Here is a 19,365-nt window from a genome sequence, read left to right on the forward strand (position 1 = left end):
GTAGCCTATCCTTCTCCTTACTGAGCATTGGGCAGAAGTAGTCTATCCTTCTCCTTACTGAGCATTGGGCAGAAGTAGCCTATCCTTCTCCTTACTGAGCATTGGGCAGAAGTAGCCTATCCTTCTCCTTACTGAGCATTGGGCAGAAGTAGCCTATCCTTCTCCTTACTGAGCATCGGGCAGAAGTAGCCTATCCTGCTCCTTACTGAGCGTTGGGCAGAAGTAGCCTATCCTTCTCCTTACTGAGCATTGGGCAGAAGTAGCCTATCCTTCTCCTTACTGAGCATCGGGCAGAAGTAGCCTATCCTTCTCCTTACTGAGCATCGGGCAGAAGTAGTCTATCCTTCTCCTTACTGAGCATCGGGCAGAAGTAGTCTATCCTTCTCCTTACTGAGCATTTGGCAGAAGTAGCCTATCCTTCTCCTTACTGAGCATCGGGCAGAAGTAGCCTATCCTTCTCCTTACTGAGCATCGGGCAGAAGTAGTCTATCCTTCTCCTTACTGAGCATTGGGCAGAAGTAGCCTATCCTTCTCCTTACTGAGCATTGGGCAGAAGTAGCCTATCCTTCTCCTTACTGAGCATTGGGCAGAAGTAGCCTATCCTTCTCCTTACTGAGCATTGGGCAGAAGTAGCCTATCCTTCTCCTTACTGAGCATTGGGCAGAAGTAGCCTATCCTCCTCCTTACTGAGCATCGGGCAGAAGTAGTCTATCCTTCTCCTTACTGAGCATTGGGCAGAAGTAGCCTATCCTTCTCCTTACTGAGCATTGGGCAGAAGTAGCCTATCCTTCTCCTTACTGAGCATCGGGCAGAAGTAGCCTATCCTTCTCCTTACTGAGCATTGGGCAGAAGTAGCCTATCCTGCTCCTTACTGAACGTTGGGCAGAAGTAGCCTATCCTGCTCCTTACTGAGCATTGGGCAGAAGTAGCCTATCCTGCTCCTTACTGAGCATTGGGCAGAAGTAGCCTATCCTTCTCCTTACTGAGCATCGGGCAGAAGTAGCCTATCCTTCTCCTTACTGAGCATTGGGCAGAAGTAGCCTATCCTGCTCCTTACTGAGCGTTGGGCAGAAGTAGCCTATCCTTCTCCTTACTGAGCATTGGGCAGAAGTAGCCTATCCTGCTCCTTACTGAGCATTGGGCAGAAGTAGCCTATCCTTCTCCTTACTGAGCATCGGGCAGAAGTAGCCTATCCTTCTACAAATCCACGTTGTCCTACTCCAAACTTCTGGCCTAGATTACTGCGGCCTCTATTGTCGGTCAGCAATCAGAGAGAATGTTAATTAGTCATTTAAGCACATCACTTCAAAACCTTGAAGGCTATTTTATGTCAACACAAACTTCACTCTTGTTGCCAACACATTACTGCAGAGAACATGGCATAATATGAACCATGTAAACATTAAACTCCTCCGCATAGGCTGCTGTTCAGCCATAATCAGGATATTTTCGACAAAACTTTACTTGCCGATACTTTCTTCGTTCTGGATTCGGGAAAATATTGTCTCTTATAAACGTCTGTGTGCAGTTGCAGGTGGTACTGCAAAAAAAAAAAAACGGAGAATGTTCTGAAAAATATTAAATACACTTTTTATATCGAGTGAAAAATGCTTCTTGCATCTTCTCAGATTTTTGGAGTACCACCTGCAACTGCACACAAACATGTATGAGACACGTTTCTTCCGAATTGAGAACAAAGAAAGTATTGCCAAGTAAAGGTTGTTGAAACAGTCCTACTGGTGCTTTGCACTAGCTACAACTAGCTAAGTACTCTTAAGGAGCATGCGGTTACTCCTCAAGGTCAAAGGACCTAATATGTTACTGAACTGACATGCTGTCCACCTAATCAAAGGATCAGATAATAAACTAGAGCTAGCTAGCACTGCAGTGCATTCATTTGGTGAGCAGTCGACTCAAAAACAGAGAGAAAGATGATAGTTGAACAGTTTTGTACAAATGTATTTATTTATTTAAAGCATGGGAGTGTGAGAGAGGGCTAGCTATATATATATATATATATATATATATATATATATATATATATATATATTTAAAAAATGTTCACTTTCAATTTGCTAGCGATTGCAGCTAGCTAGTCTACTCAGACGCCAGGCTCAAACAGAGGGATGCTTTGTTACCTAGCTGGCTATGGATATGCAACACTGGAACTCTTCCAAGTTGAGGTAAGCTTTAGGTTTTATACATTTATTGCCACAGGGGCCTGCCGGTGTAACTACTAAACTGCTTGCTGTTCACAATTGCTTGATTGTAGAGGGTTTACTAACGTGTTAGTTCTAGTAGCTATGTTGACTAGCTATGACGTTAGCTAGTACTTTTAACGATGTAGGCTGGGTGTGGCAGTTAGTGTTTATGATATGAAGGTTTGGCTTGGAAAGGTTTTTTCACCTGGTCAGAGACAGCTGATGTGTTGTGCGCTGAAGTCCACAAGTCAAGGGAAATGGTGAGAGGAGGAGAGTGCGTGGATGCGAGAAGGAATTCTACAATGAGAAAAATGATCATGCTGTGTGTATGTGTCTGCTATGAAAGTCTACTGTGTTTGTGTGTGACCAGGGGTGTATTCATTCCGCTGATTCTGTTGAAAAACCTTTCTTAAACGGAAGCAAATGTAACAAATCAAAAAAATTGATAAACATACTTCAATTTGTTGAATAGAAGCTCTCGTTTGCAACTTTTTACTAATGATTACATCCTAGATCAGCTAGATGCAGGCAAGAGAGTGCAAGGCGATATTGAATGTGTCACTGTCTATCACCTCATCTTAAACATCACCTACCACCACTGCTGTCTACTGTTTTAACCAGGCCTTATCACAGTTGCAGCTGACAGTATTTTTCAGTGACAACACGTTTCTGGCGGCCTTCAAACACACAGGTGTTCAGTGGGATGCTAGATAGCTACTTAGCGCAGGTGGTCCCTCTGTTGCTGTAACATGTAGATATGGCCGTTTGGGAAAACTAAACCTATAAAAGTGTATCAATTTAACCTTTAGTTTATTATTATTATTTTTTCTCCCCGACTTATGCTTCTAAAACAGTATTGCCAACGTTGCGTGTTAATGTTCAGACCGGGTGTCGGGGCAAAACAAAGACTCTTCTTACACTAGTCGCATTCGCATATCACGTTACAATATGTAGCTAGCATAACAAACAAAATTCAGGCTAGTTGTAAACCTAAATTGAAGTTGAAAACATATCAACAGCACATTCATTACCTTTAATCAATAGATTATCATGTAAGGATGAAGATGAAAGGACCACTATTTTTTATTTATACCTTTAGGCAAGTCAGTTAAGAACAAATTCTTATTTTCAATGACGGCCTAGGAACAGGGGCAGAACGACAGATTTGTACCTTGTCAGCTCGGAGATTTGATCTTGCAACCTTCCGGTTACTAGTCCAGCGCTCTAACCACTACCACCACTGCTGTCTACTGTTTTAACCAGGCCTTATCACAGTTGCAGCTGACAGTATTTTTCAGTGACAACACGTTTCTGACATCTACTTCATTTTGGTTATTTAGCAGTCGTTCTTACGCATAGAGACATTTCCAGTTTTCTTCATTAGTATACTGTACTGATGGGTTGTTCATGAAATAACGTATTTTTTTTAACGTCTCTTTTCGGTGAACATCGAGAATCGCCGAATCACATATGCGAAAGAGACGTTAATTTGGCTCCCTGATTTGCATACTGTTACTGTTATTGCTTTTTGAGCGCCGTACATCGATTATCTGCAGACACAAAATTATCTGAAGATGGTAATCCTCAGTGCCGGAACGATATAGTGAGGAGAGACTCATTCTGGTCCACGCTCCTTTTCTCAGTGTGTTTATTATAAATGCTTTCAGGTCTAATAATTTGGTCAGGTTAAAGTATATTTGAACTCACATATCTTGAACGACTGCTATCTGACATGCATGTAGGCAACGTTTTAGGCTTCAAATTAGAGATGGACAATTTGTTGATGGGTTTTCAATATCTAAGCCTTATGGTACAAAGAGCCATTTGGGAGCCAAATGAATAGCTATTTTAGGTGAACTGAGTCAAATGATCGGGTTCACAGAAAATACTCGGACTGCCGATCACCAGTATTCTGGTTTGTCACAGGGCTTGTGCATTCAACTAAGTATACTGATCAACAAGATAAATGCAACATGCAACAATTTCAATGATATTACTGAGTTACAGTTCATATAAGGAAATCAGTCAATTAAAATAAATTCATTAGGCCTTAATCTATGGATTTCACATGACTGGGCATAGGCCCACCCACTTGGGAGCCATGCGCAGCCAATCAAAATGAGTTTTCCCCCACAAAAGGCCTTTATTACAGACAGAAATACTCCTCTGTTTCATCAGCTGTCCAGGTGGCTGGTCTCAGACGATCCCGCAGGTGAAGAAGCTGTATGTGGAGGTCCTGGGCTGGCGTGGTTACACGTGGTCTGCAGTTGTGAGGCCGGTTGGACGTAATTCTATAAAATGACATTGGTAGAGAATGGTAGAGAAATAAACTTTTAATTTTCTGGAAACAGCTCTGGTGGACATTCCTGCAATCCGCATGCCAATTGCACGCTCCCTCAAAACTTGAGACATCTGTGGCATTGTGTTGTGTGACAAATCTGCAATTTTTTTGTCCCCAGCACAGTGTAATGATCATGCTGTTTAATCCGCCTGTTACTATGCCACACCTGTCAGATGGATGGATTATTTTGGCAAAGGAGAAATGCTCACTAACAGGGATGTAAACAAATTTGTGAACAAAATTTGAGAGAAATAAGTTTTTTGTGCTTATCTGGGATCTTTTATTTCAGATCATGAAACATGGGACCAACACTTTACATGTTGCATTAATATTTTTGTTCAGTATATGTATATAGGTATGAAGGATGTCCTCGTCATGTGAAGTGGGCGGTGTATTGTTGATGCCACCAGGGACAAGAGGCCAACCAGTGATATATGTTTCAGTAAGGTTGGCTTCTTAGCATTCATTACAATGAATGTCAAACATACTGCAGAAATAGAATGGAAATCACGGAACATAGATGTTGTGGTGGCAGCTGCAGAGAAGTGTTTGGGTGTATGAGATTTGACTTCAGAAGAGTTACAGGGTGTTTTGATTGGTGGTGTCCCGTCCTCCCAAACCATTGGCATGGTGGTGCTGGCTGGGCTGGGCTGGCTGGGCTGGGCTGGGCTGGCTGGGCTGGCTGGGCTGGGCTGGCTGGGCTGGCTGGGCTAGGCTGGCTGGGCTGGGCTGGCTGGGCTGGGCTGGGCTGGGCTGGCTGGGCTGGGCTGGCTGGGCTGGCTGGGCTGGGCTGGCTGGGCTGGCTGGGCTGGGCTGGGCTGGACTGGGCTGGGCTGGCTGGCTGGAGGAGCAGATAGGGTCAAAGTAGTGGAATGGGGTAGTGGATTTTTAAACAGTGAAGGGTTAGTTGGAAGGTTTGTTTGTTGTTCCTTTTCCCATTTTGTATCACGAAGTTTAATGGATCTATATTATAGCCCAGTTGGTGGCGGTAATGCAATATATTGGATGCCAACCTCCGTTTAACCCCAAAGAAGAAGAAGACCAGGAAAAGGCGCATGCGTGAAGAAGGGAACGATGGTGGACAGGTAGGCAACGCATCAAGCTTGATGATATCTATCGACTAGCGATCGATTTCCAACAGTTCACTAGAACTAATAGATCGTATATCACTTATTTGCAGCTACTAGCATTGTAGCTAGCTTCCGTAGAACGAAGCCCTGGAACATACAAAAATGCCGAACATTAAGATATTCAGCGGTAGCTCGCATCGGGAACTGTCTCACAAAATTGCTGACCGTCTTGGGATGGAACTCGGGAAGGTTGTCACCAAGAAATTCAGCAATCAAGAAACATGGTCAGTGTAAACTTTTAATGTATAGAAAGCTGATCTGTTTAAATCTTATGTTCGAGAAATATGTTAAAGAAACGTTATGTTTAGCGTGCTGCTTTTGATGCTGCCTCGCAAAGGTGCTTGGAACTTGTAGTTTAAGTCACGCATAACTGGAGTTTATTTTGGCGCTCAGTTTGTTGCGTATTGGGCGAACTTCTCTTCCCCATACATTTCAACTCATTTCTGAATATTGGGAGAGCTGACAACCCCTACAGGCGAGCAAAAGTGAAACAATTGTTTATTGTAACTTCTTGTGTAACACTGATGCATCAAGCTGTATACTTCTCATTCTGTGCTGTTCTTTGCTCATACAGTAATTATCACTGCATTTAGCCTACTGTGAAATATTATCTTGTCACTGCACTTATAAGTCCCCTAGCCCTAAACACCTGTAGGCTGTGTTTTCAATGTGTCATGATGAATATCCCTCACCATTAGTGCTGTGTTAGCAGAGAGTGTTGTTTACCCCATCCTCCCCTGGGCCATAACAGTGTTGAGATCGGGGAGAGTGTCCGTGGAGAGGATGTCTACATCGTACAGAGCGGCTGTGGGGAGATCAATGATAATCTGATGGAGCTGCTGATTATGATCAATGCGTGTAAGATCGCCTCGGCCTCCCGGGTCACAGCCGTCATCCCCTGCTTCCCCTACGCACGGCAGGACAAGAAGGACAAGGTGGGGGTGAGGGACAGACATCTAGTTACTCTACTGTCACACCGCCGACCGTTATACCGCATCACCAGAGTTGGGTTCAATTACAGTCAATTCAGAAATTAAACCAAATTCCAATTCCAAATGTTTTTAATTCAAAAGCATTGGAATTTCAATGTACTTCCTGAATTTAAATTGAATTGACCCCAACCCTGGCATTACACCCCATCAATGTCCAGTGTGATCTTACCAGTCATGTTGCTGTCACTGACTGTGTGGACGGACTCCAGCAGGCAGTCACAGCAGATGGATGGGACTGGGAGCATGCCTGGGTTTTGTTTTGATTTCTCCACTGATTTAAGTTAAGCAGTGAACAGTAAGCAGTGAACAGTGAACAGTGAGCAGTGAACAGTGAGCAGTGAACAGTGAGCAGTGAACAGTGAGCAGTGAACAGTGAGCAGTGAACAGTGAGCAGTGAGCAGTGAGCAGTGAACAGTGAGCAGTGAGCAGTGAACAGTGAGCAGTGAACAGTGAGCAGTGAGCAGTGAGCAGTGAACAGTGAGCAGTGAACAGTGAGCAGTGAACAGTGAGCAGTGAGCAGTGAACAGTCATTGTGTCTTCTGTTTGTATTGTTACCGTCACCTGCCTGCCTCCATTCCTTCCATGGTTTATATCAGTGCATGTCCTTGTCCTCCCAATATAATGTATTGCATGTACTATGTATCTGCCAAAAGTATACTGTTATTAACTTTTTGTACAGTATCACTTTTCTTGGGCTTCTTGAAGGAGCTGAGTAGTTTGATATCGACTTTGAGTTGTACACGTAACTGTAGTTTAGAACAGCCTATCAGCTGCCCCTTGTGGCTTTGGGAAGGAAATGTAATACGGACCCATTTTTAAGATGGAAGACTCCACTCATATCATGTGATGTGAGTAGAACAAATGAGGTGTGTGTGTGTGTGTGTTTCCTTGCAGAGTCGAGCGCCCATCTCAGCCAAGCTGGTGGCTAACATGCTGTCTGTGTCTGGGGCTGATCACATCATCACTATGGACCTCCACGCCTCACAGATCCAGGTTAGGAGTAGGGAGGACACTGGGGTCTGGCAGTAGAGGTCGGGAGGACACTGGGGTCTGGCAGTAGAGGAGGGAGGACACTGAGGTCTGGCAGTAGAGGAGGGAGGACACTGGGGTCTGGCAGTAGAGGAGGGAGGACACTGGGGTCTGGCAGTAGAGGAGGGAGGACACTGGGGTCTGGCAGTAGAGGAGGGAGGACACTGGGGTCTGGCAGTAGAGGAGGGAGGACACTGGGGTCTGGCAGTAGAGGAGGGAGGACACTGAGGTCTGGCAGTAGAGGAGGGAGGACACTGGGGTCTGGCAGTAGAGGAGGGAGGACACTGGGGTCTGGCAGTAGAGGTCAGGAGGACACTGGGGTCTGGCAGTAGAGGTCAGGAGGAGGGAGGACACTGGGGTCTGGCAGTAGAGGAGGGAGGACACTGAGGTCTGGCAGTAGAGGAGGGAGGACACTGAGGTCTGGCAGTAGAGGAGGGAGGACACTGGGGTCTGGCAGTAGAGGAGGGAGGACACTGGGGTCTGGCAGTAGAGGTCAGGAGGAGGGAGGACACTGGGGTCTGGCAGTAGAGGTCGACTGATTATGATTTTTCAATGCCGATACCGATTATTGGAGGACCAAAAAAGATTGCCGATACCGATTAATCAACCGATTTTAAAATAAAAACATAAATGTATTTGTAATAATGACAATTACAACAATACTGAATGAACACTTATTTTAACTTAATATAATACATCAATAAAATCAATTTAGCCTCAAATAAATAATGAAACATGTTCAATTTGGTTTAAATAATGCAAAAACAAAGTGTTGGAGAAGTAAAAGTGCAATATGTGCCATGTAAGAAAGCAAATGTTTCAGTTCCTTGCTCAGAACATGAGAACATATGAAATCTGGTGGTTCCTTTTAACATGACTCTTCAATATTCCCAGGTAAGAAGTTTTAGGTTGTAGTTATTATAGGAATTATAGGACTATTTCCCTCTATACCATTTGTATTTCAGATACCTTTGACTATTGGATGTTCTTATAGGCACTTTAGTTTTGCCAGTGTAACAGTATAGCTTCCATCCCTCTCCTCGCTCCTCCCTGGGCTCGAACCAGCAACACAACGACAACAGCCAACATCGAAGCAGCGTTACCCATGCAGAGCAAGGGGAACAACTACTCCAAGTCTCAGAGCGAGTGACATCTGAAACGCTGTTAGCACGCACCCCGCTAACTAGCTAGCCATTTCACATCGGTTACACCAGCCTCATCTCGGGAGTTGATAGGCTTGAAGTCATAAACAGTGCAATGCTTGAAGCATTGCGTGGAGCTGCTGGCAAAACGCACAAAAGTGCTGTTTGAATGAATGCTTACGAGCCTGCTGGTGCCTACCATCGCTCAGTCAGACTGCTCTACCAAATCATAGACTTAATTATAACATAATAACACACAGAAATACGAGCCTTTGGTCATTAATATGGTCGAATACAGAAACTATCATCTCGAAAACAAAACGTTTATTCTTTCAGTGAAATACGGAACCGTTTGATATTTTATCTAACGGGTGGCATCCATAAGTCTAAATATTCCTGTTACATTGCACAACCTTCAATGTTATGTCATAATTACGTAAAATTCTGGCAAATTAGTTCGCAACGAGCCAGGCGGCCCAAACTGTTACATATACACTGACTCTGCGTGCAATGAACGCAAGAGAAATGACACAATTTCACCTGGTTAATTTTGCCTGTTAACCTGGATTTATTTTAGCTAAATATGCAGGTTTAAAAATATATACTTCTGTGTATGTATTGATTTTAAGAAAGGCATTGGTGTTTATGATTAGGTACACGTTGGAGCAACGACAGTCCTTTTTCGCGACTGCGTACCGCATCGATTATATGCAACACAGGACACGCTAGATAAACTAGTAACATCATCAACCATGTGTAGTTAACTAGTGATTATGATTTATTGATTGTTTTTTTATGAGAAAGGTTTAATGCTAGCTAGCAACTTACCTTGGCTTCTACTGCATTCGCGTAACAGGCAGGCTCCTCGTGAGGCAGGTGGTTAGAGCGTTGGACTAGTTAACTGTAAGGTTGCAAGATTGAATCCCTGAGCTGACAATGTAAAAATCTGTTGTTCTGCCCCTGGACAGGCAGTTAACCCATCGTTCCTAGGCCGTCATGGAAAATAAGAATGTGTTCTTAACTGACTTGCCTAGTTAAATAAAGGTGTATTAAAATAAAAACAATTGGCTAAATCGGCGTCCAAAAAAACAGATTTCCGATTGTTATGAAAACTTGAAATCGCCCCTAATTAATCAGTCGACATCTAGTCAGGAGGAGGGAGGACACTGGGGTCCGGCAGTAGAGGACAGGAGGAGGGAGGACACTGGGGTCTGGCAGTAGAGGGAGGGAGGACACTGGGGTCTGGCAGTATAGGAGGGAGGACACTGGGGTCTGGCAGTAGAGGTCAGGAGGACACTGGGGTCTGGCAGTAGAGGACATGAGGAGGGAGGACACTGGGGTCTGGCAGTATAGGAGGGAGGACACTGGGGTCTGGCAGTAGAGGAGGGAGGACACTGGGGTCTGGCAGTAGAGGACATGAGGAGGGAGGACACTGGGGTCTGGCAGTAGAGGACAGGAGGAGGGAGGACACTGGGGTCTGGCAGTATAGGAGGGAGGACACTGGGGTCTGGCAGTATAGGAGGGAGGACACTGGGGTCTGGCAGTATAGGTCAGGAGGACACTGGGGTCTGGCAGTAGAGGACATGAGGAGGGAGGACACTGGGGTCTGGCAGTAGAGGACATGAGGAGGGAGGACACTGGGGTCTGGCAGTAGAGGACATGAGGAGGGAGGACACTGGGGTCTGGCAGTAGAGGACATGAGGAGGGGGGACACTGGGGTCTGGTAGTAGAGAAACCAAACAGCCAGACTATAGTGATGTAAATTCTTATTTTGCTCCCTCCAATCCAACAGACGACACAATCAGCAAACACATGGAGTTCTATAGGGGTTAAGTGACTGGCTCAAGGGCACAATGGTGAGATGGTTCCTGGGATGTGAAACCGCTAGATGGCAGCCTCTGACTCCTGTCTGTGTGTGTCTGGTATCTCCAGGGTTTCTTCGACATCCCGGTGGATAACCTGTATGCTGAGCCTGCTGTACTGAAGTGGATCAAGGAGAACATCGCAGAGTGGAAGACCTGCACTATCGTCTCTCCAGACGCAGGGGGAGCCAAGAGGTGAGGCAGGACAGAGTAGTCAGAAAGCTTTCGGTCTGAGGGCTTTTAATCAAATTTCTTATTTTGGCCAATCAGAGAAAGATGGAGAGGGGGGGGATGCTTGGTAAATATGGGAACCACTGTGTGCATGCTAGACTACTGCTTCAAGAACATCACCTCTCTCTTACGGGTTTTTACCTTGCAGCCACGTCTTTCTTTAACTCTGCTTTATCTGTGGTGAAATTAACTTTAGATTCACACGTTCGTGTGTAACTGCTGCTTCACACTAACACATCTTCATACGATAACAGTGGACCAACTGTTGTGCCTCTGTGACTTGGTCTTCCTCTTAACACTGTGTTCTGTGTGACAGAGTGACGTCCATAGCGGACAGGCTCAATGTGGACTTTGCTCTGATCCACAAAGAGAGAAAGAAGGCCAATGAGGTGGATCGCATGGTGCTGGTCGGGGATGTCACGGACCGGGTGGCCATCTTGGTGGATGACATGGCAGACACCTGTGGTACTATCTGTCACGCGGCCGACAAGTAAGTAAAGTCTCACCTTCTGACCTTGACTAACCTTAACACGTATCTATGCCCAGGCAATGGGTGTCTGGGCTGAATCTTAACCACACAAAAACAAACATTGATTATGATCCTGTACATTCAAATGGATCTCTGATTTGATGTCAAGACATTCTTATTACAGAGCTGTGGAAATACCAACCACTATTTCACATTTCACTTCTCCTTCATCCAAATGAGAGTCCTTGTAGCAAAAATCTGTGTATTCAAACAGGTAAATGTTGAAGGTGCTATAGTCCTACAGTTTTCTTAAGGAGATACTGTCCCTCCACCCTCAGGCTGATCTCAGCTGGTGCTACCAAGGTGTATGCCATCCTGACCCACGGTATCTTCTCTGGCCCGGCCATCTCCCGCATCAACAACGCCTGCTTCGAGGCCGTGGTCGTCACCAACACTATCCCTCAGGAGGAGAAGATGAAGACCTGTCCTAAGATACAGGTCAGAGGTCACAGCACTGTCCTTAGATCCAGGTCAGGTGGTATATTACTGTCCTAAGATACAGGTCAGGGGTCAGAGGTTATATCAGGGTCATTCACCTTAACATAAGTAGACTGTCATATTGTCCAATAATGTTACGGTGATTTAAGCTGAAGTTCTATTGTTGCTACTGTGATGTTTAACAACTAAGACAACGGCAAATAGTTTGAATAATCATATCACCTAAAAGGTTTGTGCTAAGATAATTAAAATAGTTCACTCTATAAATGAGGGAGCACACTTTCTGTTTATCAACGGTAAATAGCCTGACATGTTTCCGGATGTTTCCTGAACGTAGTTTATGTGTTATTAACCATCTGTTTCTCCTCTAGGTGATTGACATCTCTATGATCTTGGCAGAGGCCATCCGCAGGACCCACAACGGAGAATCTGTCTCCTACCTCTTCAGCCACGTTCCCTTGTAACATCACACACACACACACACACTGAGTCATCTGGGGCACTGTTCAGTAGGGGACAACAGAACATTCAGAACAGACACAGCCATATCTCATGCAGAATAGGGACTTTGGGGAACAGATATGATTGTCTTTCAGGTAGACTAAGGAAAGCAGAGTAGGCTCTTCATTTCTATGCCCAGTATTCTGTAATGTTTCTCATCACTGAATAGAATCCAGCCCTACTATTCTGTTACACCAGAAAGAGGAGGAGCGGGAATGTCCTATACAAACACCAGTGTTGGGCTCGATTCCATTTCAATTCCAGTCAATTCAAGAAGTATACAGACGAGAGGTCGACCGATTATGATTTTTCAACGCCGATACCGATTATTGGAGGACAAAAAAGCAGATAATCGGCCGATTTTATTAGGAAAAAAATGTTTTATGTATCTATATATCATACACACACTTTTTTTGTAATAATGACAATTGCAACAATACTGAATGAACAATGAACACTTATTTTAACTTGATACATAAATACACACACACACAGCTCTGAAGTGACAATGATACTGAAGAGTCTGCTTAGGAGACAAATACTCTCAACTGTTTGAATAAAAATAGAGTTTAAGTTACCTGTGATGAATGTTGAAAACAAAAACTAATTTCTATATGGAGGAAAGCCTATTTTAATAATGGACATGGTAAGAATTGACAACCAAAGTGCGAGTCATAATTCCCATGACACCTAGCAAAATCTGAAAATAAGCGGTTCCTTCATTTATTCCATAGGATATTTTTAGATTCACTTAAAAAAAGGTCTGTGTTTCGTGTAGGCTTACACCACGTTGCCAATTTTATAACTGTGTAGATATCCATAGGACAAGGTAACTCTGATCAATATTGGCTAAATATAAGCGAAGATCATATTTTTTGTAGAGTGGATTTATGAAAATATTTTGACAAACGTTACCTTATCCTAGTGAGATTTACACAGGTGTCAAAACGCCGAGGCGGTTTAAGTCTGCACAAAACACAGACCTTATTTGAAGTAGATCGAGACATTCTCTATGGAAGACATGAACGGTAAAATAACGAAGGAACCCCTTTCAAGTTCAGCCGCAAGTTATTACAGGAATTATAACGTGTTGACTATTTCTCTCTAAACCATATACCTTTGACTAATCCGGAAACTATCACCTCGAAAACAAAACGCTCCCCCGTTCCGTATTTTATCTAACGGGTGGCATCCATGAGTCTAAATATTCCTGTTACATTGCACAACCTTCAATGTTGTCATAATTACGTAAAATTCTGGCAATTTAGTTCGCAAAGAACCATGCGGCCCAAACTGTTGCATATACCCTGACTGCGTGGAATGAACGCAAGAGAAGTGACACAATTTCACCTGGTTAATATTGCCTGCTAACCTGGATTTATTTTAGCTAAATATGCAGGTTTAAAAATATATACTTCTGTGTATTGATTTTAAGAAAGGCATTGATGTTAATGGTTAAGTACACATTGGAGCAATGACAGTCATTGATTGCTTGTTTTTTTATAAGATAAGTTTAATGCTAGCTAGCAACTTACCTTAGCTTACTGCATTCGCTAACAGGCAGGCTCTTCGTGGAGTGCAATGTAATCAGGTGTTAGAGCATTGGACTAGTTAACTGTAAGGTTGCAAGATTGAATCGCCCGAGCTGACAAGGTTAAAAATCTGTCGTTCTGCCTCCTAGGCCGTCATTGAAAATAAGAATGTGTTCTTAACAGACTTGCCTAGTTAAATAAAGATGAAATAAAGGTGTTAAAAAAAAAACGCAAATCGGCGCCCAAAAATACCGATTTCCGATTGTTATGAAAACTTCAAATCGGCCCCGATTTTTATCGGCCATTCCGATTAATCGGTTGACCTCTAATACTGACATTCCAATTCTTTTCAATCAGGAAAATGTGGAATTGGATTTGGAATTAGGTTTACTTTCTGAATTGAGGTTTAAATTGAATTGACCCCAACTGGGAGAAACACCCCCATTATATTAGCATCGCTCTGCTGCTATTGCTAACTAACCACATAGTAATTAGGATTAATGTTTATTAATAATGATGACATGTTCATTTTGAGTCCCTCTCTCACCCGTAAACAGTGTTTGCATCCCAAATGGAACCTTTTTCCTACATAGGGCACAAGTCAAAAGAAGTTCACTATGGGCCCTGGTCAAAAGTAGTGCACTGCATGGGGAATAGGGTGCCATATGGGACATGTCTATCAGGGACAAAAGAGGTCAGTGTTGATTATTTATTGTGAGTGGGTGAACTCACCTAATGCCAACAGTTGTTCATAATAATGCTGTTACAATACTTCTGTTACAAAAAGAGGGCGAGAGACAGTTGGATGCTGACTGACTTCAGGTATTTTATTATTTTGTTTTTCTTTTTGGTTCGGTTGAAAGATGAGACTCATAATGTGTTAAGTGAATGAGTTATAGTTGACAGTGCCACTGATGTTCATCTGGGTGATTCATAAGTCTTTTTAAAGGGGCAATCTAGGATTGGTACTTCTAATTTCTGGACATAATGGTAAATAGCCCACTGATTCTTGAAGATTTTAACTTATAAATGCCTCCTCCATGATCTGCATCCCTAGCTCTGTCTAGGAATTTGAGAATGGGTACATAACTCCAACCTCATCCCTCACCTGTTGACCTAAACAAGTATTGAGGGGGGGGGGTGGCTTTTCTAATTGCAGATTGCCCTTCTTAAGACTATTGGGAATCGTTCTTTCAGTGGGTGCAGAGGAGGCAGGTTTTGGTCTTCGATGTTGCCGTCTAGAAGCTGTTGGTTTTTAGCTCTGCAGGATGGAGCTTCCTAGAAAAGTATCTTCTATTTTTATTTACTTAATTTCTTTCAATAACATTTGTATAATAAACTCTCGAAAGAGTGGTATCTGTCTGACTTTAAAGTTTCATGTATAGTTGAAGTTGTACGTTTACATACACTTAGGTTGGAGTCATTAAAACACATTTTTCAACCACTCCACACATTTCTTGTTAACAAACTGTTGTTTTGGCAAGTCGGTTAGGACATCTACTTTGTGCATGACACAAGTCATTTTTGCAGACAGATTATTTCACTTATAATTCACTGTATCACAATTCCAGTGGGTCAGAAGTTTGTAAAATTCCAGAAAATGTCATGGCTTTAGAAGCTTCTGATAGGCTTATTGACATCATTTGAGTCAATTGGAGGTGTACCTGTGGATGTATATCAAGACCTACCTTCAAACTCAGTACCTATTTGCTTGACATCTTGGGAAAATCAAAAGAAATCAGCCAAGACCTCAGAAAAAGAATTGTAGACCTCCACGAGTCTGGTTCATCCTTGGGAGCAATTTCCAAACGCCTGAAGGTACACGTTCATTTGTACAAACAATAGTTTGCAAATATAAACAACATGGGACCACGCAGCCATCATACCGCTCAGGAAGGAGATGCGTTCTGTCTCCTAGAGATGAACGTACTTTGGTACGAAAAGTGCAAATCAATCCCAGAACAACAGCAAAGGACCTTGTGGAGATGCTGGAGGAAACGGGTACAAAATTATCTATATCCACAGTAAACAAGTCCTATATCGACATTACCTGAAAGGCTGCTCAAGGAGGAAGCCACTGGTCCAAAACCGCCATAAAAAAAGCCAGACTACGGTTTGCAACTGCACATGGGGACAAGATCATACTTTTTGGAGAAAAGCAAGCCGAAGAACACCATCCCAACCGTAAAGCACGGGGGTGGCAGCATCATGTTGTGGGTGTGCTTTGCTGCAGGAGGAACTGGTGCACGTCACAAAATAGATGGCATCATGAGGAAGGAAATGATGTGGATACATTGAAGCAACATCTCAAGACATCAGTCAGGAAGTTAAAGCTTGGTTGCAAGTGGGTCTTCCAAATGGACAATGACCCAAAGCACACTTCCAAAGTTGTGGTAAAATGTCTTAAGGACAACAAAGTCAAGGTATTGGAGTGGCCATCTGTTATGAATTTTATATATAATGACTAAATTATGTATACATTTAATGTAATGATAGGACTATATCTAACAGAATTCTACCCTGCCTCTGTATAATGATGAAGAATGTTTGTCCGTAAGAAAGAGGAACAGACAAGGAACTGTGGCAGACAGCTTGTGACCACTGTGAAACTGATAACAGGGAAGGAGGTCTCCCCACCTGGAGAGGGGAGAAACCGTTGGGCTTGCAGTAGATTGTGTAACATGTTGCAGGATGTGATAAGCATTGTATGTGTAGGAGAAGACTTGTAAACTATATTGTCATTGTCTGAGAGGAGGAGGGACATTTATGACGAAATGGGAGGTATATAAACCAATGTACATAATATGATTGGTAGAGCTCTCGTAAATAAACGTTTGACTATTGTAGACTGGCCTCTGTCTTTCGTTTCATCAAGAATCTTACAAATTCTTGGTCGCAGACCAAGTAGTTTAATTGAAGTTCAGTTTATGAACATTGAGAACATAATTCTCCTAACACCATCACAAAGCCCTGACCTCAATCCCATAGAAAATGTGTGGGCAGAACTGAAAGAGCATGTGCGAGCAAGGAGGCCTACAAACCTGACTCAGTTACACCAGCTCTGTCAGGAGGAATGGGCCAAAATTCACCTCGTTTTTTCTGGTAAGCTTGTGGAAGGCTACATGAAATGTTTGACCCAAGTTAAACAATTTAAAGGCAATGCTACCAAATACTAATTGAGTGTATGTAGACTTCTGACCCACTGGGAATGTGATGAAAGAAATAAAAGCTGAAATAAATAATTATCTCTACTATTATTCTGACATTTCACATTCTTAAAATAAAGTGGTGATCCTAACTGACTTAAGACGGAATTTCTACTAGGATAAAATGTCAGGAATTGTGATACAACTTAGCCAAATACATTTAAACTTTGTTTATGTAAACTTCTGACTTTCAACTGTACGTGCTTATATTCTGATTGTGTGTGACTTTAGCGTAAGGTGAATCACTGCACCAAATATTTGATGGCTGAATGTGATCTTATTAAAGAGATGGTGAAAACGAATGGAGCCTGGATTCAAGTTTGTTTATTAGGCTATCCCCATATCAAGGGTCTGCTGCTGGTAGCATTCCAATTACTGCAGTTTAAGTTGGAAGTCAGGCCCATAGTGTTTATACTTGCGTACTATTGTTTGTACACATTAACGTGGTTACCTTCAGGCATCTGGAAATTGCTCCCAAGGATGAACCAGACTTGTGGGGGTCTACAATTGTTTTTCTGAGGTCTTGGCTGATTTCTTTTGATTTTCCCATGATGTCAAGCAAAGAGGCACTGAGCTTGAAGGTTGGCCTTGAAATACATCCACAGGTACACGTCCAATTGACTCAAATTATGTAAATTACCCTATCAGAAGCCGTGACATCATTTTTTAAAAAAAATTCCAAGGTGTTTAAGGGCACAGTCAACTTAGTGTATGTAAACTTCTGACCCACTTGAATTGTGATACCGTGAATTATAAGTGAACTAATCTGTCTGTAAACAATTGTTGGAAAAATGACTTGTGTCATGCACAAAGTAGATGTGCTAGCCGACTTGCCACAACTATCATTTGTTAACAAGAAATTTGAGGAGTGGTTGAAAAAACGAGTTTTAATGACTCCAACCTAAGTGTATGTGAACTTCCCACTTCAACTGTACATACAGGCTACAGTTGCATAGTGTTTCATCAAATTTGAACGTATGAACTCATTCATAATGAGAAGTTATCAGTACTGGACACACTGGTTGTGTGTGTGGTCTCATACTAACCACAGCTCATTGCTGGTATAGATCCAGCAGGCTTTTTAATTGCAGAAGAATATTAGGTGAAGAGAGAGATAAACAACGACTGGTGGTGGGACTTACAATTTGTTGCATAATGTAACTTTTTAAAGTGCCAATATTTAGAGAATCAACTCAATTTAATTTTATGAGTAAGGTCTCAGATATTTCTAGATTAACATAGGGGATTTGGTTAAGTGCATGTCTACCTGACTCCCAAATTGTCACTGAATTTGAAGAGAACTGGATTTGAGTCGCTGTCAGTCTGCCCTCCAAATTCGCTTCAACATTCTGCGTAGCCTAGCCAAACACCTTGCAAAAAAATCTGTGCATAATGTTAACTATTAACGACCTTATCCATGGAACTTTATTTCATGACGTTGGCCTCTTTGGGTATAGCAAGCCCATCCCCCTCTCCCTGCCTCCCCCTTTCGTCCTTCAACTAGGTTGCTGTGGTCAGAGAGACGTCGTAAATTCCCGAGAATCTCCTCATGGACACACAGTATAGAGAGAGTAGATTTTCATGGAGAACAAAGGAATTCCTTTCACCTCACAGAACTTGAGGAATGAACAAATTTCATGTTCCGGAGAAAGTATAAAAGATTGTTGAAGAATCCAGCTACGAACTGGTCCGTTTGTCACATCTTGGGGAAGCTCATGGGAGACGTGTGGCCACATTACCATAACGCTGTTTATATAATAGCCTCAGATATGAGGTTTACATCTAATTGTTGTATAAGATGAATGAGTGAGTATGATACTGTTTATATAATAGCCTCAGATATGAGATTTACATCTAATTGTTGTATAAGATGAATGAGTGAGTATGATACTGTTTGTGTAATTGTGTCATGTGATTATGCACTGTTTAATGAAGAAAAATACAATTCCCTTTTGATTTGAACTAAATCAGAGGACCGCCCCTGAGCCCAGTTAGGGTCAGACATCCTGGACCGCCCCTGAGCCCAGTTAGGGTCAGGCCTCCTGGGACAGCACTCTTCGGCCCTTCCAAATAAAACCCCCACTCGGGTTTTCGATCAGCAGACCGTGTTTACTTCAATTACGAGATGGCTAAAGGTTGCAGACCATGTTTTTGTACATTAGAGGAGGAGACAAAGGTTGTAGACCATTGCTGAATCTTTTAACCATACCACGTGGATAAACTCTTAGACT

General features: G+C 42.8%; 1 protein-coding gene across 10 annotated transcripts; it reads left to right on the plus strand.

Annotated features, from left to right (window-relative positions):
* The first annotated feature begins 5,516 nt into the window (after window positions 1-5,516).
* LOC110489146 (ribose-phosphate pyrophosphokinase 1) lies at window positions 5,517-17,436 on the plus strand. Of its 10 annotated transcripts, none has more exons than XM_090198758.1 (8): window positions 5,517-5,627; window positions 5,723-5,896; window positions 6,424-6,607; window positions 7,559-7,657; window positions 10,768-10,892; window positions 11,245-11,418; window positions 11,736-11,895; window positions 12,267-15,284. In XM_090198758.1, exons 2-8 carry the CDS (start codon window positions 5,775-5,777, stop codon window positions 12,357-12,359), a joined length of 957 nt encoding a protein of 318 aa, XP_090054884.1. In that variant the 5' UTR covers window positions 5,517-5,627; window positions 5,723-5,774; the 3' UTR covers window positions 12,360-15,284. The 10 variants fall into 10 exon arrangements, 9 of the variants coding, with proteins under 9 accessions (XP_090054884.1, XP_021417423.1, XP_090054890.1 ...); XM_021561748.3 differs by having other exon boundaries at window positions 5,551-5,627; window positions 6,424-6,613; window positions 12,267-17,436; XR_016486363.1 differs by having other exon boundaries at window positions 5,589-5,896; window positions 6,424-6,613; window positions 11,736-11,927; window positions 12,267-12,365; window positions 12,412-12,432.
* The last annotated feature ends 1,929 nt before the right edge of the window (window positions 17,437-19,365 follow it).

This window comes from Oncorhynchus mykiss, chromosome 14 (genome assembly GCF_057628025.1).
Source record: "Oncorhynchus mykiss isolate SJ-2025 chromosome 14, ASM5762802v1, whole genome shotgun sequence".
NCBI classification, from domain to species: domain Eukaryota; kingdom Metazoa; phylum Chordata; class Actinopteri; order Salmoniformes; family Salmonidae; genus Oncorhynchus; species Oncorhynchus mykiss.